The sequence below is a fragment of the Phascolarctos cinereus genome, unplaced genomic scaffold, assembly GCF_003287225.1.
Source record: "Phascolarctos cinereus isolate Bilbo 61053 unplaced genomic scaffold, phaCin_HiC Scaffold_8;HRSCAF=390, whole genome shotgun sequence".
NCBI classification, from domain to species: Eukaryota; Metazoa; Chordata; class Mammalia; order Diprotodontia; family Phascolarctidae; genus Phascolarctos; species Phascolarctos cinereus.
The window spans coordinates 75,852,407-75,880,103 of record NW_027556291.1 but is presented as its reverse complement, the minus strand read 5'-3'; the positions used below and the strand labels follow the sequence as shown (position 1 = coordinate 75,880,103).

Genomic DNA, 27,697 nt, shown 5'->3' with positions numbered 1-27,697 from the left:
CAGGGCCGGAGGTGACGGGAGCCGCGGCGGCGGCGCGGGAGACAATGCCCGGGCGGGGAGGCGGCGTCTGCGGCCCGGTAAGTCGGCGTCTCGGGCGGGCAGTGGGGAGGCTTGGCCGCAGCTAGGGAAGGGGGTGGGGTTGGGGGAAGATCTGGACCACACGCGGCTGCCGCGGAAGGGGGGGGTGGCGCTCCAGGAAGGGGGGCACACCCACCCCTCCCTCCTTTGCCTGGCCCCGGAGGCCCGGGACACGCGCGCACACACAAGCATGCCACACATACATGCATGCACACGCATGCACACCCACATACGTGCATGTACACCCACTCATAGGAGCACACACACTCAGGGACACACCCACTGTGACCTGGGGCAGAGGGCACACATGCTGACATGAAGGGACCAAGGGACACATGCACTCCCCGACACAGATGGAGGCGCACCCGCGTGCACGCGCACACACACACACACACACACACACACACACACACACACACACGCACGCACACGCACACTCGCTTGCTCCCCCCCCGACGGCTGTAGGGGCACTCATTTGGTCGAAAAGATGCCCCCCCTTCCCCCATACAGCTGGAAGGACAGACAGACGGCAGGCACAGACCCTGAGATGCCAGCTCGCACACACTGGCATTGAGAGAGATGCAATTCCATGGACAGATGTATTGAGGCTGAGGAGGTGCACACCGGGAAAAGGGCACAGAGATGGGCTGATGCTGAGAGGGATGGTGATAGCCCGGTTAGCACAGATGGACACACACCAAAACTGAGGGCCTGGGGAGCAGAGCAGGGGCACCTGAGAAAAAAGCCGAGACTGCAGCTTTGTCCTAGGTGACTTGTTAGGGAAGCTGGTCAGGCCTCTCTGGCCTCCACGACACCCTTCTTTTCTTTGACCTCTTTCCCTTCCTTATTCCCTACCTAGCACATCTCCCTGTCCTTCTCTATGGCTGACTAAGCAACTGCCTGCCCCCTCCCCACAACCATGGTGGGGGGCAGGGATGGGAAGGGAAGTGCTTCCAAATAATTTGGGGAGGCACTCTCCAAATTTGAGGAGTGTTTCCAAATGATCTCTTCTCAAGGTAGGATGTTCCCTAAATTGCTGTGTGTCCCTCAGGTACAAATCAATGGGATCTGTGTGAGAGGTAGAGAGAAAAGGAGTCCCTCTCCATGAGAAAGGAAAACAGAAAAACCCTCTAATTTTAATTCTGAAGATACTCCCCCAGCACACATGCCCATTGATTCCCCCCTGACCCCTCTGGTCTTACTTTCACCCTCCTTCTTCTGGGTTATCTGCCTAGGCCTCTTTCTCACTTCGATTCTAACTGGAGTCTTCAATTAATTGAGGTTCTCCCTTCTGGAAAGATTTGCCTTGGCTTGGCGTGAGGCACATCTGTTGGAAAAATCTACTTTTTGTGGAAGCACAGAATGTTAGAGCCAGAGGGTTCCTTAGAAATCATCTAGTCTGGGGGCAGCTAGGTGGTACAGTGGATAGAGCACTGACCCTGGAGTCAGGAGGACCTGAGTTCAAATCTGGCCTCAGACCAAACACTTGACGCTTACTAGCTGTGTGATCCTGGGCAAGTCACTGAACCCCAACTGCCTAAAAAAAATAAACAAATAAATCATCTAGTCTGATCCTTTCATTTTGAAGATGGGAAAACTGTGAATTGGACTTGGAAGGGACTTGGAAAGGACTCATGCAAGGTCACTAGGGTAGTAAATTTCGAAGCTGGGATACGAACCTATGGCCTCAGACACTACTAGCCCCACCCTCTTTTAACAGTTAAAACTCCACATTTAAAAGAGCAGGCTTACCCAAGTTTGGAGTCTAGCTTCTTTACTTTGAGCAGGATGTGCTGAACCTGGGTGATGCTTCCAGGCAAAGGTTGCCCTAGGGCCCAAGCCCATTGCCCGGGGGGGGGGGGGGGGGGGGGGGGGGGGGGGGGGGGGGGGGGGGGAGGGCAGGCTGTAGCTGCTGCCCCTCCTCTCTCCTTCCTTTCCCAGGTGGAGGAGGGTGAAATATAAAGGGTGAAACTCTCTTCTCCTGTGAGAGGGGTTAACAGATACCCTCTTGACTCAAGGGAAGGGAGTGACCAGGTTGTACAGGTATTTCAAAACACCTTAAGGCCAATGGAGTGACTGACTGCAGATGGTGGCGGCTGGTAATGACAGACAGGGGACATCAGGGAACCCCTGCAAATTTCTGAGCAGAGAGATGTGACCAGATCCATGAGGACGATGCTTCAGGCAGCCTTACAAAGGATGGAAAGACCTGGTTGGCTATGGCAGTCATTCAGGTGTGTGAGCTGTACTGAACCCTGATTGGCTGTCTGCTTTCTGTGAGTGCTCTAGCTTAAAGGGATTTCTAGAGACAGCATGGTCCAGTGGAAAGAGGCAGAGAACCTGGAGTCAAATCCCACCTCGGACGGTTTACTGCCTGTGTGACCTTGGGCAAGTCTCTTCCCTTCCCTGGGCCTCAGTTTCCCCCCCCCGTAAAATGAGGGGATTGGACTAGATGTTTCTGGCTTTAGATCTAGGAGCCTATAATTCTCTCTCTCCTAAATCCTGATAGCACTGACCTGTGTCCCACGTAGCGTTTGGGTTACAGTGTAAGGATAAAACATTTGCTGGTACGTTAGGGCCAGCACTCAACAGGCCTTGGCACCATGCTGCTCATGGTGGGTACTTAATCAGAAATTGAATAGAATATCACCTTGGGGCTTTCAAGATGAAAAGGACCAGCTGGGCAGGAGAGAATCTCCCAAGGGCTCCCTGAGACAGGTAGCTTGAGTATTCCTGTGCTGCTTAACAAGTGAGTGTCCTGAGGCTCAGGCAGGGCCCCCTGGCCCCCATCACACTACTGGCATGTCCTGATCTTGAGCCCAAGCCTTCTGATTTCAGACCCAGTGCCCTTTTTAGTAAGTTGCCCTGTCGCTCTTAGAAGGTCAATAAAATGCTGAGAGCGGTACAGCTATGCCAAGTTGGATGGATGTTTTCTCACAAGTCTATCATGGCAGACAAAATTTGGGCCCTCAGGAAAATTCGGCTCCTTCAAATCATTGCTAGTTTGTACCTGAGAGCTTCTCCCCCCTAGTGGGACCCTAAACTTATCCCATTTGAGGGCTATCTTTTATCATTGACATCGGGGAACTTTAGACCTGGAAACCAAAGGGGGATGGGAAGGGGAGCCAAATTACATCTCCTTGGACTTCTTGGGGAAACTCAACTATCCTAAGTCACCATTGAGTGACCTGCTTCCCCCTCCAGTCCTTGAACTTGGCCCCTCATTGCATGCCAGTTAGCCCCAAGCATCCTCATTTGATAAGGGGGGAGGAGGAGAAAGCATATAGTTGCCACACCTCTATCCCTAGAATGGTGTGGCAACTATGAGAAAGAACCCTGGGCTGAGATAACCCAGATTCAAGCTATTTCACTTGTGGTGTTGAATCGGGGTTCTCTCTGAGCCTCAGTTTCCTCAAATGAGGGGGTTGGCCTAGGCCCTGAGGCCACATTTGAGGACCTAGAGGGCCACAGGTGGCCTCAAGGCCGCAGGTTCCCCACCCCTGGACCATAGGCGATCTCAGCAAGGGCCCTTCCAGCATTACCATGACCTTGAGAAGGCAGGGAAGTGCCACAGATTACCTAGCAGCCTATTCATAGTGTTAAAAATGCCTCCAACTGTTAGCGTGACACTCTGAAAGTAAGCAGGGAGAAGCTCTTTGGTACTAGAACAGAATGGGAGGGAGTCAGGGAAGCCGAGAGGTCATTTCATTCATTCCCGTGTGTCAAGCCCTAAAAACCAGGGCAATCAGGTGAGGGTATGTGTGAGCTAATGGTGACAATCTCTTTGGTTCACGGTTTCCTTCTGTTACCCACCTCTCTGGTCAGGTGGCTCCTTTAGAGTCAGTCCCTTGTCCCCTGGTTTAAAAATGCATTTGGTCTTTAGGGCAGCTGGTCACCATGTTCTATCTAGCAATTCTCCAGAGTAGTGACACTCATGGAAATGGATGTTTTTAGAGCTGGGGAAGAGAACTGTAGGAGACCCAAGCTCAGGGCTGGAAAAGACCTTGGCAATGAAAAAGAGTGGGCGGAACCTTGGGTTTGAGGTCAGGGCCTGGCTTCTGCCATCTGACTTTGGGCAACTCATGTGTTCACCTGCCTGTTCTTCATTTCCTCACCTATAAAATGAAGGGCTTAGATCAGACCCCTGGAACTCTAAGGGTCCCTTCTAGCTCCACAGATCATTTAGTCTCAGCCTCTCCTTTTACAGAGCCTGCCACAGGCCTAGAGGAGCCAAGCGATCTGCTCCAGGTCACACAGCTACCAAATGGCACAACTAGAATCACCATCTTTTTCTCTTCTAGATTTCTGTTCTCCCAGTCGAATAATCTTGAATCCTTTTGTCGTTCTTCAAACGTCTTATTTTTCTGACTAGTGAGTTAATTTCAAGTAGAGAGGAAATAAGGCCTTTAGGGTAGAGGGAGAAAAGAAGCAGAATGCTAGCCAAGTGAGATTCAGAATGTTTGGGGTTCTATTCCTTTTTTTTTTTTAAAGGCAATTGGGGTTAAGTGACTTGCCCAGGGTCACACAGCTAGTAAGTGTCAAGTGTTTGGTCTGAGGTCAGATTTGAGCTCAGGTCCTCCTGACTTCAGGGCCAGCGCTCTATCCACTGCATCACCTGGCTGCCCCTGGGGTTCTATTCCATGAAGGGGGAAAGCTTCTCAACTGACCATCTTCTGTTTCTAGCCCAGAGTCCAGAAAATGCCCTTGAGGGAGAAGGGTTTCCTCATTGGAGGGGCATAAGCTTCAGAGCAGGCAGGAATCTCAAAGGTCATCTGGTCCAACTTCTTTATTTTTATAGAGGAAGAATTCCGAAATCCAGAAAGGGAAGGGACCCACCCAAGGTCACACAATCTATCTACTGCAGTGCCACCTAGCTGTCCCTAGGGAGAGGTAAGTGGTATACATACATACATACATATATGTGTGTGTGTGTGTGTGTGTGTGTGTGTGTGTGTGTGTGTGTGTATATGTATATATGGGTGAGAGTATGGGTATGGGTGTGGGGGAGTGTATGTATGTGTGTGGGGCGGGGTTAAATGTGGGTGGGGGGAGTATATGCATGTGTGTGTGGGGAATATACTTTGTTGGGAGTGTGGGTGTGTGGTTAGGAGTATATGGGAGGGTGTGTATGTATGTGAGTGTGTATATGTGTAAATGTGTGGGTGTGTATATGAAGGTATGTGTATGTATGTGGGTGGGGGTGGAAGGCTGTCCCACCCTGCCCAGCCCCTCCCAATTCTCCTGAGGCAGTTATTCTCTTTAGAATCCATCTTTAGAACCCATCTGACAGCCAGCTGGGTGGTGGGGGTGGGCAGGAGAGGGCTGTTCTGCCTGGGGACCCCTCCTATGGGCCACTTGCAGGTTCTCTTTACAGCCTAGGAAACCCGTTCATTTTGAGAAAAAAGCAGTTGGTATAAGCACAGGGACACAAGATTGGGCATCAGAGGATTGGGGTTCAAATGTGATACTGTTGCTTACTAGCTCTGTGACTGATTCTGGCCCTCAGTTTCCTCTTATGTAAAATGAAGCTTTAGGTGTATAGCCTCTTCTCACTGTAGACCCTTGGTTCATGGGTGGCCCCTCTGGCCCAGTAAAGTGAAAGGAGATTGGGGGGCAAACTGACCTGAGGCCCAGGCTAGCTCAGCCCAGCTCAGGAGTGCGGGATAGCTCTGAAATGCTGGCCTGGTGGATTCTGCCCTGGGAGGAAAGTCCCACGGCAGACTCCCAAAGTCAAGGCCATCCTTAAAGCACCAACACGTGGGCAGAGACTGAAATGCCAAGTATGCACAAAGTCATTTCAAATGGAATGGAAAGCAGAGCCATCACCCTAGGCTTCCTGTATCCACTTGTTTGTTCAGTAAGCACTTATGAAGTGCCTACTGTGTGCCAGGCACCATGCTAGACCAGAGGGATGCAAAGGCAAAAGTGAGATAATCGTTGTCCTCACTGGGAGCTGCCATGACATGCACACAGACAGAGAAGTTCAGATGGGATAAATAAATACAGAAGGGTTAGGGGGAGGCGGCATTAACAACTCAGAAGATGATGAGAGGCCTAGTGAAGGAGGTAGACTTGAACTGGGAGACTGAGAGATGGTGGTGCCCTCATAAAAAGAGGAGAGTGAGGGAAAGGGCTGGGGGGCAGGGAGAATTGAGATGACCATAGGAAGGCACTTGGAAATGCCCACTAAGTACTTGGTGATGGAGGCTGTCATTAGGCTAATTCTTGACCTTCTCAGCCAAGCTCCTGGTTCTCCAAGTGACCTGAGGCAAATCCCTTTTACTCCCCAGCCTTGGTTATCCCATCTTTCAAATGGAGGTAATGACCCTAGTCTCACCTACCTGCAGATGACACTGTGGTGGAAAGCATTTTTGACAGTTAAAAGCCTCATGTACACGGCTCCGTCTAGCTGCTCAGGTGCCTCTTGGCTTTAGATTTCAGGTATGAGCACTGCCCCAAAGCCCATTTAGGTGGGGGTCACCTGGCCAGAGGACCCTTCAGAGCCAGGAGTGTGGCAGTACCTAATAGAATGGGGCCATCTACCTTTGGCATTACCAGAGAAGTTAAGCCATTCATGCGTGGACCCATCCTGCCTCTGCCAATCACTAGCTGTATGGCCCTGATCTAGTCCCTTCCTGAATGTGGCCCTCAAGATTCTGCATCTTTAGAATGAAGGGCTTGGACTAGCTCACCTCAGAGGGCCTACACTCCCTAGGGGCACAGAAATACTGCAGTAAAGCTCCTAGTGAGATGAGGTCAGTTCAATAACTCATTTTGACACCAAGAAAAACTGAAGCCCAAAGATGTTTGGTGACTTGCCCAGGCCCAAACAGCAAGTCAGGACAGGGCCACGGTCAGCCCAGCCTGCCTTTCTGGCCCAAGGTTGGCTTTTGGTTCTATGGTAAGCTGAGGTTGCAAACTGGGTTAGCTGTTTTGTGACTTCTTTGGGAATGAGGCCGAGGCCAGACTTAGCAGAGCTTGTCAGGCCTCTGTAGAGTTGGTAAAAGAATGCTGGTGACCAGTAGGCCATCCTCCATCTCCTCTGAGTACCAGCTGAAACTGGAGCAAGCTGGATTTAGGGAAGATTGGAGAAAGAACTGACTGACGTGCCATTCAGCACTGGGGTGAGTGACCGAGAAACGCTGGTACGAGCTCCTTCCACGGAGATGATTTTGAAATCAGGGTACTGAGAAGTCTCTGGTTGGAGACCAAGCTTGCCTGAAGGCAGAGGGATGGACTAGATGACCAGTGAGGCAAGTGTCCAGATTTGATGATTCTGGTCCTGTGGTATTATAGACACTCCCACTCCTGCCCAAAGCCCCTCTGAGATAAGCCAGGGGGGCTCTTAGTGCAGGCTCCAAGAAAGGCCAAGGGCCATGGGAGAGAAAGGAGTCCAACGTGCTGCTGCCTACACTGTACCTCTGTGATCGTGGGCAGGACACCTCCCTCTCTGGGCTTCATTTTCCTCCTCTGTAAAATGAAAGGGTTGGGCTACATGACCTCTAAGGGCCCTTTCAGCTTGAAAATATAGAATTCTGTGATGTGCAGGGAATCCACAGCTGGGCCCACTGCCAAGGTAGGATGAGCTGGTACACTGGAGGCTGTGCCCAGCCAGCACAGAGCTGGGTCAGGATGGGCAGAGGAGAGGGTTTGGCCTTCCTCCTTCCCTTTCTTCTTCCCTACTTCCCTCCTTTTCTCCCTCCCTTCCTTCCTCCCTCCCTCCCTCCCTTCCCCCCTTTCTCCCTCCCTTCTTCCCTCCCTTCCTCCTTCCCTCCCTCCCTTTCTTCCTTCCTATAAACTCACCAACTATAGCTAGAATACACTGAACCAAATCTCTCCCTATCTGGACCACACTCTGCTCCTTTCCCCTCCCCATCTCACCTGCACCCCTCCCCCACACACACACACTTCCCCCTGCCCCTCAGTAGCACTGCCAGACCAGGCCAGGGCCAAAATATGAGTTTTCCCCCCACCCCCACCAGGAGTTGGTTTTCCTCTGGTGGCAGGTGGTCCCCAGAGTCTGCTGTTTTGTCCCCTTCTCTGCTGCCCGAGAACATTTGGGAGCCATTTGTGACAGCATCTTTGCCTCTTCCTTCTCATTCACCTTTCCTGTACAATCTACTTACCGATCCTGTCTAGTTCAATTAATCAATTAACAAGCACCCTCTGAGGTAGGGGCTATTATTATGCTCATGCTGAGAGACATTGACTTGCCCAGGGTGATAGCTAGTAAATGTTAGGTGTGGGATTCGAACTTAGTTCTTCTTGACTCCAGTAGCCGAATTCTGTCCACTGGGTCAAGCTTCCTGAGTGCCTACTGTGTCAGGCACTGTGTTGCTGGAGAGACAAAGTCAGGCAAAAATAGGCCCTGCTCTTCTGGAGCTTGTGGTCTAATGAGGGAGACAAAAGGTAAAAAATTAGATACATGCAAGCTCTATATCAGAGATGGGAACCTGTGGCCTCGAGGCCACATGTGGCCCTCTAGGTCCTCAAGTGCTGCCCTTTGACAGAATCCAAGGGATTCTGCACTTGAGGACTTAGAGGGCAAGGATTTGTTCTGTGAAGTTTGGATTCAGTGAAAGGGCCGCACCTGAGGAACTGGAGGTCCACATGTGGCCTTGAGACTGCAGGTTCCCTACCTCTGGTATATACAAAGTGATCTGAAAAGGGAAACCAGGATGGGCCTCCAGAAGGGGATGGGCTTTGAACTGAGTCTCAAAGGAAGCCAGGATAGAGGTGAAAAGGCATGGAGGACACAGAGAGAAGATGCCATTTCAAAGACACAGGGTTGGAAGATGTAGCATTATGCATGATGTTTACCTATAGGCCAATGGAGCTGGAAGGGAAGGGGCCAAACTGCTCCAGTTGTCTTTGCCAAGAAAACCCCATGAACAGTAGGGTCCACAGGGTCATGAAAAATCAGATGCAACTGAATAACAACAAAACTGGAGCATCGAGTTTAAGGAGGAGAATGACAGTGTATGAAGATATAAGTCGGAAGGGGCCAGCCTGTGAAGGGCTCTACGAGCCAAACAGAGGGTTTTATATTTGGTCCTGGAGGCAATAGGGAGCCACTGTAATTGATAAAGTTAGGGGAGTGACATGTCCAGACTTTCCCTTTAGGAGGATGACTTTGACAGCTGAGCGGGGGCTGGTCTGGTGTGGGGAGGTGGGGAGGTGCGGAGGTGTGGGAGACAGAGAAAGCAGCCCTAGCCAGGAAGCATCTCCTCCAGCTCTCTCCCCTGGAGCTCTACTGTAGTGCCACCTAGCTGCCCTAACCCTGGGAGACAGGTGCTTTTATTATTCCCATTTTACAGGTAAGGAGACTGAAGGTAGAAGAGTTGGAATTCTCTGCCTCTTCTAGTCGGGCCTTCTTTTGTTCCAGAGTCTTAGGTGACTCCTTCTGCGTGGTATTCAAGGTCCTCCATGATCTGCTGCTATCCTGCTTTTTCCAGCCTTAGCTAATATGATGTAATGAATAAAGCACTGGGCTTGGAGGCCGGAAACCTTAAGTTTGAATCCTGCCTCAGACACTTATTAACTGTGTGACCCTAGACAAGTCACGTCAGCTCCCTGGGGTATCAAGGTTCCTACTCTGTGAAATGATAGGGTTGAACTAGCTGACCTCTGAGGTCCCTTCCAGCCGGAGATCTCTGATCCCAATAGGACTTCCCATCATGTACATTAAGCTCCAGCCAAACTTTCATCCCCCCAGGCCTGAAATGTCCACCTTCTCCCCTCCCCCTCCCTTTTAAAACCCAACCCAAGTGCTCCCTCTCTTCCCAGGATCTCAAGTGGTAACAACATGATGCATTGTTGGTATCTTCTCCACCTGCAAGACTCTCTTGAAGTTCTTCTCTGAAGGCACGAATGATGTCTTCCCTCCCGTCTCAGCTTAGCACATTCTGTACCCAGCACGTGCTTTACCAGTGCTTGTTGAATTGCTTTTGAGTTGTGGAGCATGGCACCCATTCCCCCTCCCCTCCAGCTGGCCACTGGGAAACATGACTTTTTCCGTCATCCGCCACCGCCGTCAGCCCCAACAACAATGGCGTCTCATTTCCTCAGAGCTTTCAGTATTTTATCCTGGAATCCTCAGTGCTTAGCACAGTGTCTGCAAGACTCCAGTTCAAATCTGGCCTCCGACACCTGCTAGCTGTGTGACCCTAGGCAAGTCACTTCTGCACACCTGTAAATAGGGCCTACTTCTCAGGGTTGTTGTGAGGATCAAATGAGGTAACATGTAAAGTGCGTGGCAAACATGATAGCGCTATGTAAACATTAGCTGACGTTATTACTGAACTAGAGGCTGTCTGCTCTAATCCCCTGGTTTTACCGATGAGGAAACTGAGGCACAGAGAAGTTAAATACCTTGCTCAAGGTTATCCAGTCTGAGAGTAGAGTTTGAATCCAGGTCATCTGACTCAAACTCCAATACCCTTTTTCTATAAACCACAGTTTCCCTCATCTCCCCCTCAGGCTCAGAGACCGACTGGTTTAGTATTAATATTCTCTAGGGTTTACAGGGCACTTTAAATTTTGCAAAGCGCTTTACATGTGTTGTCTCATCTTATCCAAGACTCTCAGGAGGTAGGTGCTGTTATTATCCCCATTTTACAGATGAGGAAACTGAGGCACTGTGTCCACTGTGACATTTAGCTGCCTGCTACTACCATAAAAAAGCTGCTTCTGGATTTGCCATCTGGGCCTCTCCAAAGCTTTGATTAATCAGCCACAGTAACTAGAGTGGTCTCTTCTAGCATAAGAAACTTGGTCTTTGGTCCCTCCTGAGGGCACAGATGGAGAATTCATCAATATGGCCTCTGCATTTCCAGAGCCCCTGGAGTGAAGGAGGTCATGGATGACTTTAGGCCTGAGAAGGGCCCAGTCCATGCTGTCTCCAAGTGCATGGGCCCATTGTATGCAGAGACTCGTGTGAAGTAGACTTGCTTTGGTAGATCTGGGAGCTCCTCAGGGTGGGCACTCTAACCACTGGTGCAGATTGCAACCCCTACCCCACCCCAACTGATTCTGTGCAATCCTTGTCTCTCTGTATACGCTGCCCAGCAGGGCAATGGCTTGCTCCTGGGGTGACCTATGAAATACCAGGGCTGTTCATGTGTTCTCTCATGTACTTATGCAGCCCAGAGTCTAAATTTTGACAACTATAACCTGCAAAAGGTTATAGCAAGTCAAGCATGATTGTCTGGCCTGGTCTGCCTGATTCTCTTGAAAGTATGGTGCACTCAGCCAAATCCTTCATCCCCGCAAGTGACAGAGCAGAGCCCTGCTTTTGGGGGAGGAGGGGCAGCATAGGAGCTGGCTGGCCAGATTCTGGACTTTTGGGACTTCATGGATGGTCCAGATGACCTCTGAGGTCTCTTCTAAGTCTAAAACCTGTGGTCCAGTCATTTCCTTTCCTTTTCTCCTACTACCTCCTTCCTCGAACCAGGGGTGGAGAACCTATGGGTTCCCCACCCTTGCTCGAACCCTTCTGTTGTCACCAAACCAGATTTCTTGTTCCTTGAACTCACTCCATGCCTTCCCACCTCTTCCCCTTAGAGAAGCCCAGGTCACTTGTATGGCATGGTGAGACCTCAGATGGAGACTTTAGTGGAGAAATGAATGAAGACATGCCTCACAAATAACTCTAATTCTCCCCTCCTTGTGCTAGCCCCATAATAGTAGTTGGGCTTGCTTCTGCCTCAGCAGTTTTCTTCAGGGACAAAGATGACGGTGTTCCTCTTCCTTGCTCCCAAAAAATGGTTTGAGTGGCTTTTGTTTGAACCGAAATGCCAGAGTCAGCATGCATGTGCCTGTCTTCCATTTGGGAGAGGCAAAGCTAGTTTGGTCTGCCTGATTCTCTTGCAAGTACAGCCCATACAGCCAAATCCCTCCTCCCAGCAAGTGACCAAGCAGAGCCCTGCTTTGAAGGGGGGGGGGGGGGGAGCTGTCTGGCCAGACTTTTCCACAGACAACAAGCTCTAATCTTGCTTGACTTACAATATGCTCTTGATGGAAGCTTTGATTATGTTGATGAATGTGGTTGCGGCCACCCAGGCCTTCTGTATAAGTAGCAGCCTTGGAGTCAGAAGTAGGTATGAATCCTAACTCTTCTATTAACTTGCTGTGTGACCTTGAGTAAGTCCTTTCCCTAACTTGGGCCTCAGCTTCAGAGTTCATAGGATCCTACCTAGAGCTAGTGTGGGAAGGGTCCTCAGAGACCATAGAGTCCAACTCCTTCATTTTACAAAGAAGGAAACTGAGGCCCAGTGGGGGAAGTGATCTTGCCCAGGGTCACACAGGGAGTGTCTGCCTTTTCTTGAAAATAATCTTCAAGGGTCACTTCCAGCTCTAGCATTTTAAGATTCTGAGGGTTAGGGGCAGCTAGGTGGCACAGTGGATAGAGCATTGGCTCTGGATTCAGGAGGACCTGAGTTCAAATCCATCCTCAGACATATAACACTTACTAGCTGTGTGACTCTGGGCAAGTCACTTAACCCCATTGCCTAGACAAAAAAAAAAAGATTCTGAGGGTTAACAGACTTCTAGACTGTTAGAGGTGGTAAGGTGGTACAAACTACTTAGTCTACCTCCCTCATTTTACAGGTTAGGAAACTGAGATCCCAGAGAGGAGAAGTAATTTGAAGCCAGGATTCAAAACTGGGTCTTGACCCCAGGCCTAATGCTTTATGGTACTTAACTCAAACCCAGTGTTTCTGAAACAAAAGTTCAGGAATTCTAAAAGGGGATGGGGGTGGAACCTGTGGCCTCAAGGCCACGTGTGGCCCTCTAGGTACTCAAGTATGGTTCTGTTTCAATTCCATCAAAGGGCTGCACTTGAGGACCTAGAAGACCACATATGGCCTCGAGGCCACAGGTTCCCCACCTCTTCTGAAAGGGTTGCTCTAAGAGACACAGATCTAATTCCCCCCTCCCCCTGAGAATTCTGGTTGTAGTTAAATGTAGAAATCTTATCACCGTGGCAACCAGCCAGAGGCCTACAGCTGGCAGGTCTAAATGGGCTATTTTGTCTCCCTCCTGTAAGCCATTCACCCCAGAGATCCAGGACAACAAAAGGGTCACCAAGGGAAAAGGGGTTGCTTGGCTGTAACCTGTGGCTTGTTGAGCACGCTATAAAGACACCGTCAGGGCCCAGTGACAGAATGCAGCCCCAAAGATGAAGGAAGTGACCAGTCCCCCATCCCCTACTTCCCTGGTGTGCTTGGATGGCTCCAGATTGTTTGGGGTGGAATGGGCAGAGGGAAGTAGTAAGGTAATTTTCTAATAGTTAAGGGTCTCAGAATAGTGTCGGTTAATCTGCAGGTTGGGGGAAGATAAATTACCACTTGGACAATACAGCCTCAGGATACCATTCCAAAGATTCCAGATGGGAAAACTAGTAGCCAGCATCTACGTATGTGAAGAACCATGCCACCCTTTCCTCAGAGCGTAGATGGAAGATAGGCACCTTTAAAAAAATTTTAAATAAATAGTTCATTTAGATAAATTTAAAACTAAAAACATTTAAATCAATTTATTAGTAAATCCACTTAAATAAATTTCAATAAAACATTTAAATTATAAAAACATTTAAATTTATAATTCATCCCTCCTACTTTACTCCCTCCCCTCCTTCATTGAATAACAACAACCAAAAAATGATACCCACATCATAAATATTCATAGTTCACCAAAACAAATCCCCACCTTGGCCATTCCAGAAAATGTATGTCTCTCTGCATTTCAGATTCATTGTTTGTCAGGAGGTAAATATGTTTCATCTTCAGTCCTTTGGACTTGTGTTTTCTCATGGCATCTCTCAAAGTTCTAATGTCCTTTAAAGTTGTTTTTCTCTATAATATTGTCATAGTATTTACATTGTTCTCCTCCTGTCACCCTGCATCAGTTCATAGAGGTCTTCCCCTGAAGCTGTCCATTTTGTCATTAATATTACATTCATGTAACATCATTTGGCCATTGCCCAATAGGACAGTCCCTTAGTTTCCAATTTTTGGCTACCATGAGAAGAGCTACTATAACATTTTTGCATATATGGGTTCTTTTCCTCTTTGATCTCTTTGAAGATTATGCCTGGTAGTAGTATTTCTGGGTCAAAGGGCAGGCACAGTTCAGTAACTTTTTGGGCATAGTTCCAAATTGCTTTCCAGAATGGCCCAGCCATTCAATTCACATCTCCACCAACAGTGCACTAAATGGACCCATTTTCCCATAGCCCCTCCAGCATTTGTCATTTACCTTTTTTGTCATCTTTGCCAGTCTGATGGGTATGAGGTAGAACCTCAAAGTTGCTTTCATTTGCACTTCTCTAATTAGTAGTGATTTGGAGCATTTTTTCATTTGTTGATGGTTTGGGTTATTTCCTTTAAAAATTGCTGGTTCATATCCTTTGATCACGTATCTCTTGGGGAATAGCTTAGGCTTATAAATTTAAATCAGTTCCATATATATCTTAGCTATGAGACTTTTATTAGATAAACTTTTTGCAAAGATCCTCCCCATTTACCAGTTTCCCTTCTAATTTTAGCTGCATTACATTTGTTTGTACAAAAACGCTTTCATTTTATATAATCAAAACTGTCTGTTTTATCATTTTAAAAACTGTGACCTTAATAAACAGTTCCCAAAGGAGCATTTCCACATACTAAGGAAAACAACAAAAAAAGGATTGTATATGAAACTGTAAATCTATAAAATATATTTAAATATAAAATCTGTAAATATATAAAAATATATAAAACTATAAAAGCTCTTGCTTTTAAAAATATATATTAAAAAATTAAACCTGTTCCTTTCATAGCTGTCTTGCCTATCTGTGCTTCATTTTTCATTTCTGCACTTTGAAAAATGTTACAGCCCCCTTTTTTTTTTTCCTTTGGCATAACTATTACTAAGCTCTATCCCCCACCCTACAATTTAATAAAAGAGAAAAAAACCCACCCTTGTAACCAATAAGCAAAGTTACAGTGGCCATGTCCAAACATGTTTGCCTCCTTCTACACCTTGAATCTATCACCTCTGTGTCAGGAGGCGAATAGCATGCTTCATCATAAATCCTCTAGAAACATGGTTGATCGCTGCATTCATCAGAGATCTTGACTCTTTCAAAGTTGTCTATCTTTTCATGTTGTCATTGTAAAGATATTCTCTTGGTTCTCCCATTTCACTTTGTACTCCCCCAGGACTCCCTGAAATAATCTTTCATCATTTCTTATGGTGTAATTGTATTATGTTCATAATTCCTCAATTGATGGATATCCATTTAGTTTCTAGTTCTTTTTTTTCTTCCTTTTAATTTTCCTTCCATTTGGTATCAACAAATTTGCTTTGCTTCCCATTATTCTCTGCTTTGGTATTAGCTGCCCCACCCCCAATCTCTGTCTTGCTCCATATTGAGTTTCATTTATTTCTCACCGAACTTGTAAGTGATGTCTGTGCATGTTTGCTCAACTCTTCTATATCAGTTTCAAATAATGGTGAGGTTCATTTGATGCATGCTCCCCTCACCCCTTCTTCTATATTTGTATAATTGTTACATACTCTAATTATGAGAAATAGTAAGTTCTATACTTTGTCTTCTTCCCTATACTTTGTCTCCTTAAACCCCTCAGGACAGAACCAATATATTCCACAGTTCTCTGCTTTTCTTATTTGGTCCCCTTAGTATCCTTTGAAGAAGTTATGGAGAGATATCTATTTCTACTCCCTCTATTAGAATATTAGCACTGCACCATCATAGACCATATTCCAGTTGCTCAAATAATTTTCCTTTCTAGCCCTCTCTTGACCTTTATGTTTGCATTTCAAAGTTCTTATTCAGCTCTGGTCTTTTCACCAGAGATGCTTGAAAGTCCACAATTCCAATAAAAGTTTACTTTTTCACCTATAGGATTATACTCACTTTGCAAGTAAGTTATTCTTGGCTATTGTACATCAAGATCTCCTCTCATTTATAGTAAAAGCTTTCAAGTCTTGTGTGATCATTACAGTAGTTACTGGGTACTTGAACTCTTTCTTTCTAGCTATTTAAAGTATTTCTTTATTTGCCATGGAAGCTCTGAATTTTGGCTTTAACATGCCTAGTATTTTTCCTTTTGAGATTTTTTTCGGGAGGTAATGGGTGAATTCATTCTTTCTTTACTTTGCCCTCTAGTTCAAATAGATCTGGATGGTTTTCATTTATGATTTCTTGAAATAGACTGTCCAGGGGTGTTTTTTTTTTTAATCATGTTTTCCAGGAAATCCAATGATTTTTAGATATCTCACCTTGACCTGTTTTCTAGGTTAGTAATTTATAATAATAAATATCTTACATTTTTTCAATATTTTAATTTTTTACCTTAATTTTTTTTTTTGGCTAGGCAGTGGGGTTAAGGGACTTGCCCAGGGTCACACAGCTAGTTAAGTGTTATGTGAATGAGGCCGGATTTGAACTCAGGTCCTCCTGAATTCAGGGCTGGTGCTCTATGCACTCCACCACCTAGCTGCCCCCACCTTAATATTTCTTACTGTCTCATGGAATCACTGATTTCTGTTTGGTCTAGTCTAATTTTCAGAAAGTCCATTACTTGTTTGAAGTTTACCACTTTATGTTCCAAGATGTTTATTTTCTTTCCAATTCTTTGTTCCAAAACTCATATTTCATTTTTTAATCTCATTTCTTCTATAGATTTCTGTAGTCTTTGTAGAAAATCTGTTTTTTCCTTTAAGTCTTTGCTTGAAATTGTTGTAGACAAATTCTTTTCTCGGTTGGATTTCTGGGCATCTCTTGATGTGTTAGAATTCTCTATAGTGGTCTACATCTTGTGTTAACTTATCTGTCCAGCCTTAGTTCTTGACCTGAGATCTGGTGCTAGCCAGCACGCAAAGTTCTAACACTTGGCGCGTTTTTTAGTGAAGTGATCAGGCCAGCTTGATCTTGTCTTGGGTCCCTTGTGTTCTTGCACTCATCTCTAACTCCCAAGGCTATCCCCACCCCCACTCTTAATATTTGAGGCTCAGAGTGCTGGATCTTCAGAGACCTCTGTGGTGTCCTTGGACTTATAAACAGTACCCAAAGTGAACTGGTTGCTCCCATTCCCAGTTGCTTCCAGGGTCCCTACTATGAATTTTGGTGTTTTGGGGGGAACTTTTTGTTCCCATCTCTTCTGCATATAGATCCTTGCTGGTTATACATATCCTTGGCCATATCCCTAGGAGATTACACTGGGCTGTTGGTTCTGGCTTTGCTGGTAGTTCCTTTTCCTATTGCCTCTGGGCCTCTAGCTGAAGTCTTGTGAAATTCTGGGGTGGAAGAAACCACTTCCTGTAGTTTCTTATTGGATTTCTTGATCACTATTTGTTCTGATGCAAACTTCAGGGTTGTGTTGTATTAGGTGTGTGGAAGCTGGGTGGCCTACCTCTTGTTCAGGCAGCCAGCTTCCACATGCAAGCACGTGAGTAGAGATGCCCCCGTAAGAGGTCTGTCCATGTGCTACACCAAAGCTCTTAATAATCTGACTGGTAGCAGGTATGGTATAATGGAAAGAACTTGGCTCTAGAGTTAAAAGACCTGGGTTCAAATCCAGCTCCATGCTGTGTGAGCCTAAACAAGTAACAATATTGCTGGATTTCAGTTTCGTCCTGTGGAAAATGAGGGAGTGTTGGGTTGAGATAATCATTAAGATCTTTTCCAGTTCTAAACCTTATGAACTTAAGAATCTCCACTAGCAGCTCATTATCCACCACAGCCAAGGCTCAGGCACCTTCTGCTAGATAGGAATGGTCTTCCCTCCCCAGGTCACAAAGTCAAACGTCTGTCAGTTGACAGTCTGTGGTCATCATAGCTCAGGAAATACAGGGTGAAGATGACTCCATTTGGGCATGAGGTGAAAGCAGGTGCAGAATTAGACAGGGGTCAAACAGCAAGGGCCTTCAGATTGCTAAACCCAGCCAAAACCTGATTGAAGCAATCAGTTCAAAAATCTGGGAAGGTTTCACAAAGGAAGCAAATGCTTTCTGGCTTTTGTTATTGTTCAGTCATGTCTGACCCTTCATGACCCCATGGGGTTTTCTTGGCAAAGACACTGGAGAGGTTTGCCATTTCCTTCTCCATTTTTATGCAGGCAGGGCTTAAGTGACTTGCGCAGGGTCACATGGCCAGTAAGTGTCAGAGGCCAGATCTGAACCCTGGTCTTTCTGATTGCAGGCCCAGTGCTTTATCCACTGAGACACCTCTCTAATTCTCTCCCTCCCAGCTAAAAAAGCAGGCACATAGGCTAACCTACGGTCAATCAATAAACTAGCATTCATTAAGCACTTACCATGTGCCAGATGCCATGCTGAGTGCTGGAGGTACAAATACAAAAGTGAAAAAGACTCTGTCCTTGGAGCTTACATTCTGTGAGGGGAAAAAATATTGTATGTGGATAAGTAGACATGCACACACATTTAAGTAAATACAAGGTAATTGGGTGGACTAGGGAGGTGCTAGCAGCTGGGAGGATCCCAAAAAGGCCTTGTGTAAGAGGCGGTGCTTGAGGGGAGGGTGATGAGGTCAGGCCTGCAGTTTAGGAAAATTCCTTTGGCAGCTGTGTGAAAGGTGGATTGGAGAGGAGATTTTAGCCAGGAAGCCCGATGAGGAAGCTGTCATAATAGTCCAGGTGAAAGGGAATGGGGGCCTGAGCTAGGGTGTTGGCCTTGAGAATGGAAAGAAGGAGACATGTCGATGGAAGATACATTATGGAGGTCGAATTGACAGGGACTTGGAGAACAGTTGCCCCGTTTGAGCCCACTAAAGACATGACTGGGTTTTTCCAGATGCTGTGTCCTTCAGTAATCACTCCGCCAGCCAGCCAGGCCACAGGGACGGGCTTGCTGGAAGGGAGGGGAGGGAGACTGTGGTGGGAGTGTAGGAGGCACAGCTGCCTGTGGCTCAGTATAGAATTTCACTGCTTTGGGGCCTGGAAGGGGAAAGGCAAGGAGGAAGAAAGTGTGGAGTAGATTAAGGTTTTGCCTTACATTGCAATTAGCTCTGCTCAAGCCAGAGACCACAGAGCCAGGCTTGACATTTCCTCACAGCTATCTCTCTGTCATTGTATCTCTTGTCTCTTCCAGAGCCATCCATGAGATGCCCTAAACAGTGCCCCAGGCCATACTCCAAGATCCCTACTTCATATTGAATGTACCTTGTTGTCCCCTGTCACCATGGAGACACACAGGGATGCCCACCCTGAGGAGCACACAAAGACTAAGGGAAGAACAGCTAGTGGGGAGCACCAGGGCAAAGGAGCAGAGAGGAGAGCTCTTGGGCAGGCACCTGAGCTTGAAGGCCCTGGTTCTGAGCTGCCCCCAGCAGGGCCCGGCAAATTCAAGAAGACAGCACTGAAGCTTTTTGGTGGGAAAAGGAGCATTTGTACTCTGCCCAGCTTTTTGGGGGGAGGCCGAAGCAAAGGGCCCGGGAAAGGAGCTGCAAAAAGAGGTCTGAGCAAGAGTAAGACCCATGACGGTCTGCAGGAGGCCTCCCAGGAGTCAGACCCACCATCTGTCAAAGGGGCCAACCACAGTTCACCCCTAGCTAGATCACTCCACCTGCTCCCTAGCTCCCTGAGCTCCCATGGGGCCCTGGAGACAGGAACCTGCCTCAGGAAATCTCCACCCAGAGGTCCTGAGAAGCCCAGGCCAGAAAGGGCATCAGCTGCACCCCGGCCAAAGAAAGGATTGAAAGGGTTGTTCAGTAGTATTCGCCGCCACCGTAAGCCCAAGGCCCCCGAGCCCGAGCAAAGTTTCCCAGACAAAGAGGGTCTGGGAAAACCCAGAGAAGGGCCTGAGGAGCCTTCAAGCTCAGCTCCTGAGCTTAGCACCAGGGACGAGTGCTTGCCCCTTCTGCCAACAAATGCAAAGGCCATCAAAGTCCAAGGCCCAGAACCAGACCCACCTCCATCAGTTGCCGGGGAGATGTCCCAGGAGAACCCAGAGCAACTCTTGGATGCCTCTGTCTCAGTACCACTTGACACTAATCCTGAACCCGGTGGCCCAGGGGACTCATCTGGCCTGGAGGTGAGGGGAGATGAAGAGGAGGGAGAGCCCCCCTTGGGCCTTTCTGGGGACCAGCTGAACCTCCTATTTGGGGATGTTACATCCCTAAAGAGTTTTGATTCCCTGACAGGCTGTGGGGACATCATTGCAGAGCAGGACGTGGACAGTATCAGTGAGAGCATTGTCTCTGCAGAGAGGGGACCTGGGCGAGAGTCAGCCAAGCGGAGCTCCTGCCTAGTCACCTACCAAGGGGGCGGTGAGGAGATGGCCATGCCTGAGGAAATGGAGGAGGAAGAGGAGGAAGAGGAGGAGGAAGAAGAGGAAGAGGAGGAAGAAGAGGAAGAGGAGGAAGAAGAAACCATGGGGCATTTGTCTGAGAGGGCCGACTCAGCACAGGAAGGGGCCACCATCTATCACCTCACCAGGGAATTGGGCCCTCATGGCTGCTTCCTATTTGAGGGGGCCCGGCCATACTCTGATCCTGAGCCTGGGGAGCTCCTGACTCCCCAAAGTGATCAGCAAGAGTCTGCCCCAAATAGCGATGAAGGTTACTATGACTCAAACACACCAGGACCAGATGATGATTCTGGTGATGGCCTGGGCCCTGGGAAGAAAGACCGATTGCCACGGGACAGTTACAGTGGGGATGCCCTGTATGAGTTCTTTGAGCCCTGTGATAGCCTCACAGGCTCCCCACCAGGAGATGAAAGCCTGTTTGACCCTCCAGGCCCTGGCCCTGAACTCTTTGACAATTTCTTGTCTTTTGAACTCTTTCCGTCCAGCAAAGGGCTGGACCCCAATCTGGGCACCATGGAGACGGAGGAGGAAAGGCTGGTGACCATTCAGAGACAGTTGATCTACTGGGAGCTCCGGAGGAAGAGACAAGAGCCCCAAGGGCCCTATCCCCAACAGGAAAAGCCCAATGAAGAGCATCACAAGAGGCTTGTAGACCCCTTCAGGAAGAATACAGAAGGGGATCCAGGGGGAGTCCCAGCCAGCCGGAACCTCAACTTGGTATTCCCCGTTGCCCCAGTTTGGAGGGATTTCTCACCTCCAGAAAAATGTTATGAGTGGAAAGGCCAAAACAGCTGCTTGCTTCAGCCCTGCCCAGGTGACAGAGTATTTGAGTCAGGCCCAGAGGAGACTGGCTTTGGAGGGGGGTCCCCCAAGTAGGACCTATGGTGCCTACTCGCCAATAGAGAGCCCAGAAGCAGATCCAGTGTCTCGGGAGGAAGATCCTGCTGTGAGTTTCTCCCAGGCCTTGGTGGAGTTCACAAGTAATGGGACCCTCTTCTCTAGCCTTTCAGGCAGCTCTGATTCGGACTCTTCTTTCGCCCAGAACCTCCCAGCGCTGCCACCCATGGTGACCTTTGACATTGCTGATGTGGAACGGGAAGGAGAAGGGGAGTGTGAGGGCCCTCCAGAGTTCCACACTGATGACGAGGACTTTGATGTAGGCTACATTCCCAAGGAGGCCTTGGATGACTTAGATGGCCGCCTCTTCCCTGGCTCCTTCCGAGACTTTCCCTGGGGGGTGGGCAGCCTCCCCCCGGCACCTGGGTCTGCCTGGCTTGAGCCCTCCCCCCCTGCCACCTCCTGTGACACTCAACAGGAGGAGCCGCTCCCTAGATACAGAGACCCTGGAACTGGAATTGGCTGGCTCTCAGCTAGCCCAGACTTACATGGAGTCTGGGAAGCTGACAGAGCCTGTGGAGGGAAGGTGGGGTTGGGAGAGCCCCTTGGGCTCCTACCTAGAGCCCCCAGAAGCATATGACTGGCCAGCCTGGGCCCACTGCTCCCTACCAACAGGGCCTGGCCATGGCTGGCAGCAGCCAGATGTGGCTAGAACCCCATTTGGGTCCCCAGCCTGCTATGGCTCCCTACAGGGGCTAACACCAAGGGACTTCTGGGATCGAGAGCCCCAAGTTCAACAGCAGGCAGTCCGCCCTTCTCAACTGGACTTGCAGGGGGGCCCATGTTGGAATCCTCACGCACATTATGCCCAGGCTGAGGCCAAAAAGCAGGCATTCATGGTGCCCCTGGAACCCAAAGAGCCTACCAGAGGCTTCTCTGGTCTTCCTGCCAAGTGCAAATCGGTGGGTATCATCCAAGAGGCACCCCACTCCCCTCAGGGCTGGGAAGAACACCCCAAATGGCAGCCCCCACAATCTAGGGGCACCAACACCAACCAGCTCAAGGGGAGGGGCAGCCATGGAATTTCTTTTCCTCCCAGTAACCCGTCCAGTGTCATGAATGTAACCACAGCCAAATAGCACCTGATGCCGCTGCTGGGGCCTGAGCCTCTAGTGCTAGGCCCAGAATATGAGAGGTGCTTGCTGCTGAACTCGAAAAGTATTTTGGCCAATGAAAGCTATTCCGAGTTGTAAAGGTTCTTTCTCTCCATCATTGGCTGTATTATGTGGAATATACATCACCATGAGAAAACAGATGCACACCTATCTTTTTTTTTGGTCATTTTTCTTTAGTTTCTTAAGATCCATTCAGGGTTTTGGCTGCCATGACTTCATACCCACAATGCCTACCAAGTCAGTGATGCTGCTTTCTTTGAACATACCACAGCACCAATTACCAGCCAGGGACCAGTCCCACCCCCTCCCCTTAACCCCCATCTATCTAGTAGATGTAGTTTATTATTATAGACAGGAAAATATGGTGCAACCCTCCCCCCACTTCAGCGTATTTGCCACCTTTGGCTTGGGGGTGAGACTATCCCTGCTGGCATCTGTACCTGATGTCCTTAGAGTGGCATGAGGCTGGCTTCCAAGTCTATGGTTATTGTTCCGTAACCACAAAGGGACCTTGTAACCTGGGCTTTGGAGTGACTTGTAGTGGACAAGATCCCCATTCCCCAGTGGAGGGATTGGACTTTTTGAGGTAGAAACAGGAAACGGGTCTGTTGCCAGCAGTGCCCACAGAACCTGGTTCTGTGTCATCTTTTCCGCTCAATAAGCTAAAATGTTGGTGTCTAGCTAAGTCGCTTTCCATTTTTTCCCCTTTTTTTCCTCAGAAGAAAGTCTTTATAATCTCATCACCAGGAATGTATTCTTTCCATTAGAGTATGGGATTGTGAGACAGCCTAAATTAGGCTCTGCTGGGGTTTGGTGTGTTATTGTTGTCGGTGGTTTGGTTTGGTTTTTTAAGATAAGCAGGAGAGTGGGGTGAGGAGGAGGCCTGAAGATTTGTCCGAGTCCTCAATAAAAAAGGCCCCGTGTGGTGGTGGGGGATGGGGGGATGCAGCTCCTTGACTAGCATCCTGGCACGATGTCTTGCAAACCTCACTCTTTGGTCGGAAGCAAAAATTGTGCCCTGTAAGGACCTGTTGCTATGTAGCTAGCTAGCACCAAGCTCTGCCCTTGGACTGGCTACCAAAGGCACCTCTGGCTTCTTCTGAGTGCCAGAAGAGCTTTTATCCGCCAATTTGTTTGGCCCTTAGCATCACCAAAGACCACGTGCCCCGCCCCCCCCAGTTTCTGCCAAGCTGCTGCACCTAGAATTGCATGATAGTTCCGCTTTGCAGATCAATCCATTTCCCCTCTCCTGCTTTTTATCATTGTTTAATGTTTAGCTAGGTTATAAGTGATGGTATGGAAGAGCTCCCTGGCACATGCCCATGAGGGAGGCTTCTTGGTGCGGTGGAAAAAAAGCAGGATTTGAAGTTAGAGGACCTGGTTTTGAAGCCTGGCTCTGCCACTTAACTTAGCTGTGTGACCCTGGGCAAATCACTTCCCCTCTCTTGGCCTCAGTTTCCTCATCTGCAAAATGAGGGGGTTAGATCGGTGGCTTCTAAGGTCCTTTCCTGCTCTGTTTATGATTCCTTGAATAAGGGCTGCTGAAATCCCATGCCAAGCCTCTCATTATTCGTGGGAAGAGATAGGCTCTGAGTAATTCTGCTTGAATTTCTTTCTTTTGAATTCCATGCAAGATGTTAGTCGTCTGGGTGTGTAATGACCCAAATTTTGACTTATTTCCCCCTCCCCCTACTTGGATCTGGAAGGATAAGGTTACCAGTTGCTGCAGGATTCCAAAGGGGCTGGGACTGCTATAGCCAGGATCACAGTGGCTCGGAAGTAGCCATTGATCAAGGATCTGGGTCACCTCCCTTTTGTAATTTGGGTGTCCTTGGATGGATTTGGCCAGTTGAAGGGTCATGCCTTTGAATGACAAGATGACACTAAGCTGTCCCCTGACTGGAGCCGGTGCTAGCTGATGTTTTATGCTGGCAGGGCCTTTCCTTCCTCTTAGTGAAGGCCCCACCCCTGTTATGAGGCCCTGCATTCCAGAAAAATGTGCCCACATTCCTCCTTCCTGGCCTCCAGCCAAGGCTGTCCAGGGAGGTGGGAGCCGAAATATGTCTGGCTGGTCTGGCAGGAAGTCACCAGTCTCAGCCCACCCTGGCCCTGAGTTTTCCTCCAGGGCAGCCGAAGTTTCTGTCTTCTCATGTGAACTGAGTCACCTCAGGCTCCTCAGCCCATGCCAATGAAGGGCAAGCAGCCAACATGGGAAAAGAAGAGAGGAACTGGGTGGCAAGCCCTTGGAGAATTGCCAGCAGAGCAAGAGTCGGGAACCTGACATACAGCACCAGCCACTTGGGCTGACCTGGGGCAATCACTGTGCAGAGACAGTTAGGGCTCCAGCTGAGACCTCTTCTCTCTGTTTGGGCCTGAGAGGAGACTGGGAACAGGAAGAATCATATGCAAAAAAGGGCAGGGAGCCCACCTTTGGGCTGCAAGATTAAATGAAAACCAAAGCAACCAGTTGGGTTAAGACGTGCATGCTCAGCACAGGCTGATCCCATTTTAGAATCTGTGACTGGTCATTATCCTTGACAGTAACAGCAGGGCCATTAGGGTTTGTGCTAAGAGGCCTAGGGGGAGAAGAGGGGATTAGTTAAGCTAGACTTAGAGATGGCACTTTGGACCAGCTCAGGTCTGAGAAATGAACCCCCTAAGAGCCCTGTTCAAGTAGATCACAAGTGGTGAGGTAGGGGGCACAGGTCAATTGGAGAGTTTAATTCCAAGCTGCTGCTGCTGCTGCTGCTGCTGCTGCTGTTGTGGACAGCCATTGATCCTGAGACTTGAGACCTTAGAATTTAGGTTGGAAAGGGCCTTCATGGTAATCTAGTCCAACCCCCTCATTTTCTAGATGAGGAAACTGAGACCCAAGAGATGGCAGTGGCTTTCCCAAGTTGCAGAGTTCCAAATCCAGTTCTTTTTCCACTGCCTCAGTCTTTGACTGGGGGAAGGAGGGAGGCACTGGCATAGAAAATACTTAATAGTTGGGCAAGTCCTTTCCTTTCTCTGGGCCTCAGTTTTCCTTTTCTGTAAAATAGAGCAAGTTAGGCTAGATGATCTCTAAGCGCCCTTTCAGCTCTAAATGGGATGATCCACATTGTGGCTTTGCTCCCCTTTGCAGTCTAGGTAGGGCATCCTGTCTTAGCACCTAGTTGGAGTTCCCCCATCCCTAGCCCCCCATCCCTGGAGGACATCCTAGCCAGCCAGGCTCCAGCTTTTGCCCCCTGGGAAATGAGGGCCTTGGAGCTCTGCTCAAAGAATGGTGAGAAGCAGCCTGGCTTCCCTCATGTATGCCCCAAGTCAAGCAGAAAGCCAAGAGCTTCCTATGAACAGGGCTCTCCCCAGTACCTGAATAGGGGGTGGTAAGGAAGGGTTTGGAGGGTGCCCACTTCAGCTTATCCAGGGATATGTTGCATCCAAGTTGTTTTTAATATATATAAAAGGCCAATTTTATCTATTTTTGTATTGTTTGCATTTTATATTCATGGAAAATGTTTATCAACAGTTCTTTTCTTATATATTTTATTTTTAAGCATTGCTGTTTACAGTTTTAAGAGAAAGTCAACAGATATTATTTCTGCTTGTACAAAGAAGGTGTCTCAGCTGCCTTGAACCCCATGTGTGACATTGGGCAGGTCACATTGTTCTCCCGGGGTGTCTTTTTCCCAGTCTGTGAAATAAGCCAGATAGACTAGAATTGACCTTTCGGTCTTACCTGGCTCATGCTTCTGTGACTAGTATTGCATCCCTCCAGCCCCCACCCCTAATATAGCATGCTGTTCCCCTTGTGATCCCAGCAGGAGATGCCCAGGCACAAGAACTATGTGGTACCTGGGGTTTCTAACTTGGTGTAGGTGCTTCCCCCCGCCTCCCATTTCTGGCTTTTTAAGTGCTCTGTACATGTGTATAGTACAGGAAATTTTCTGGCTTCCATGCCTCTGTCCCCCTCCCACCCTTGTACACTTACTTGGTGAATTCCTAAAACACATGTTTGGAGTTTGTTTTTGTTTTTGTTTTTTTGGCCATTCGCAGAGGGCATGGGCTTTGGGCCCTGAGCTGACCACTCTGGATCAGATACCTGCTCTCTCCATTCAAGGGACAGGGATAAGGGAGGTGCTTCCTCCCATGGCCCCTCCCCCTCTAGTTCTGGGAGTTGGCTGTGAAGGACCTCCTTGAGATCCATCTTGGTTTTTGGTTGAACTTCTTACCCCACATCCCACGTGGGAACAAGGTTTGGGGACCAGTCGCCACCTGCCTGCATTTCCCTATTTCCCTTGGCCCCTTCCCCCTCCCTCCCTGCCCTGGATTGATTATGGGGTGGAGAGAGGGAGCGTTCTTAAATGAGTGTTCTTGTTATTTTCGGTGCTCAAATTTTCCCTGCTTCGCCCAGGGGGTGGGAGGGAAGCTGATTGGGAAGGGCTGAGGGAGAATTGAAGCCTATGTCCTGTGTCATGTCAGCTACTTGGGGAAAGAGAAAGGAAACTTAGCTAGGGTCTGCTGCCGTGACCCCACCACCCCCGCGCCAGTTTGGTTCTGTGTGGTAACAGTGAACCTGCTGCTCCATCCGAGGCTTTCAGGTTGGTCGGGTTGAACTCTGCAATGCTGAGATTCTAACATCTTAACCTTCAGCCCACTCCCAAACCAGTCCTCACTTAAAGTGCTCCATCTTTAACCACGGCCTCTGAAAGAAATTCCTTGGTCCTGGGTGCTCTGCTCAGAGGCCTCCCCTTCCCTGGGAACTTTGCCCAGCTTGGCTTCTTTGATTCCTCCTTCCATCTTTTAAACCCCCTGACTTTTCATAATGAATGTTCATTTTGCAGATTCTAATAAAGTTCTGGGTTTTAGAGAGATCGATGTGTCCCTGGTGTGCCTTCCCGTCGTTCCTTTAGTCAGCCTTCTTGGCGGCTTGCTGCTTATTGAGTAGACAGTTTCAGAGAAGGCTGGAGAGTCAAGCTGGGCAGCTTTAGTGCTGTGGGAGAGGCACTGAATTTCAAGTCACTCCTGTGTTTTAATGCCACCTGCTTGTGGTGGTGTAATGATTGGGATACTCAGAAGGGCAAACACGAAATAGGAGGCTTTGGGCACTGGCTTTGGGATCTAACTTTGAATCCCAGCTCTGCCCCTTCCTGCCCATGTGACGTTGGACAAGTTATTTCCCTCCCTGGGCCTCAGTTTCCCCCTCTGTAAAATGAGGGGGTTGGGTGAGATGACTTCTAGGGACCCTTCAGGCTCAAGCGAGGATCCTGGGACCACTGCCTAACTACTTGTGT

General features: G+C 48.6%; 1 protein-coding gene across 1 annotated transcript; it reads left to right on the top strand.

Annotated features, from left to right (window-relative positions):
* Positions 1 to 27,277, top strand: AMER1 (APC membrane recruitment protein 1). The gene is given in 5 exon segments (XM_020979671.2): positions 1 to 77; positions 4,877 to 4,968; positions 19,195 to 21,267; positions 21,269 to 21,661; positions 21,663 to 27,277. Coding segments are annotated over 3 exon segments (3,102 nt in total). The 5' UTR covers positions 1 to 77; positions 4,877 to 4,968; positions 19,195 to 19,284; the 3' UTR covers positions 22,389 to 27,277.
* The last annotated feature ends 420 nt before the right edge of the window (positions 27,278 to 27,697 follow it).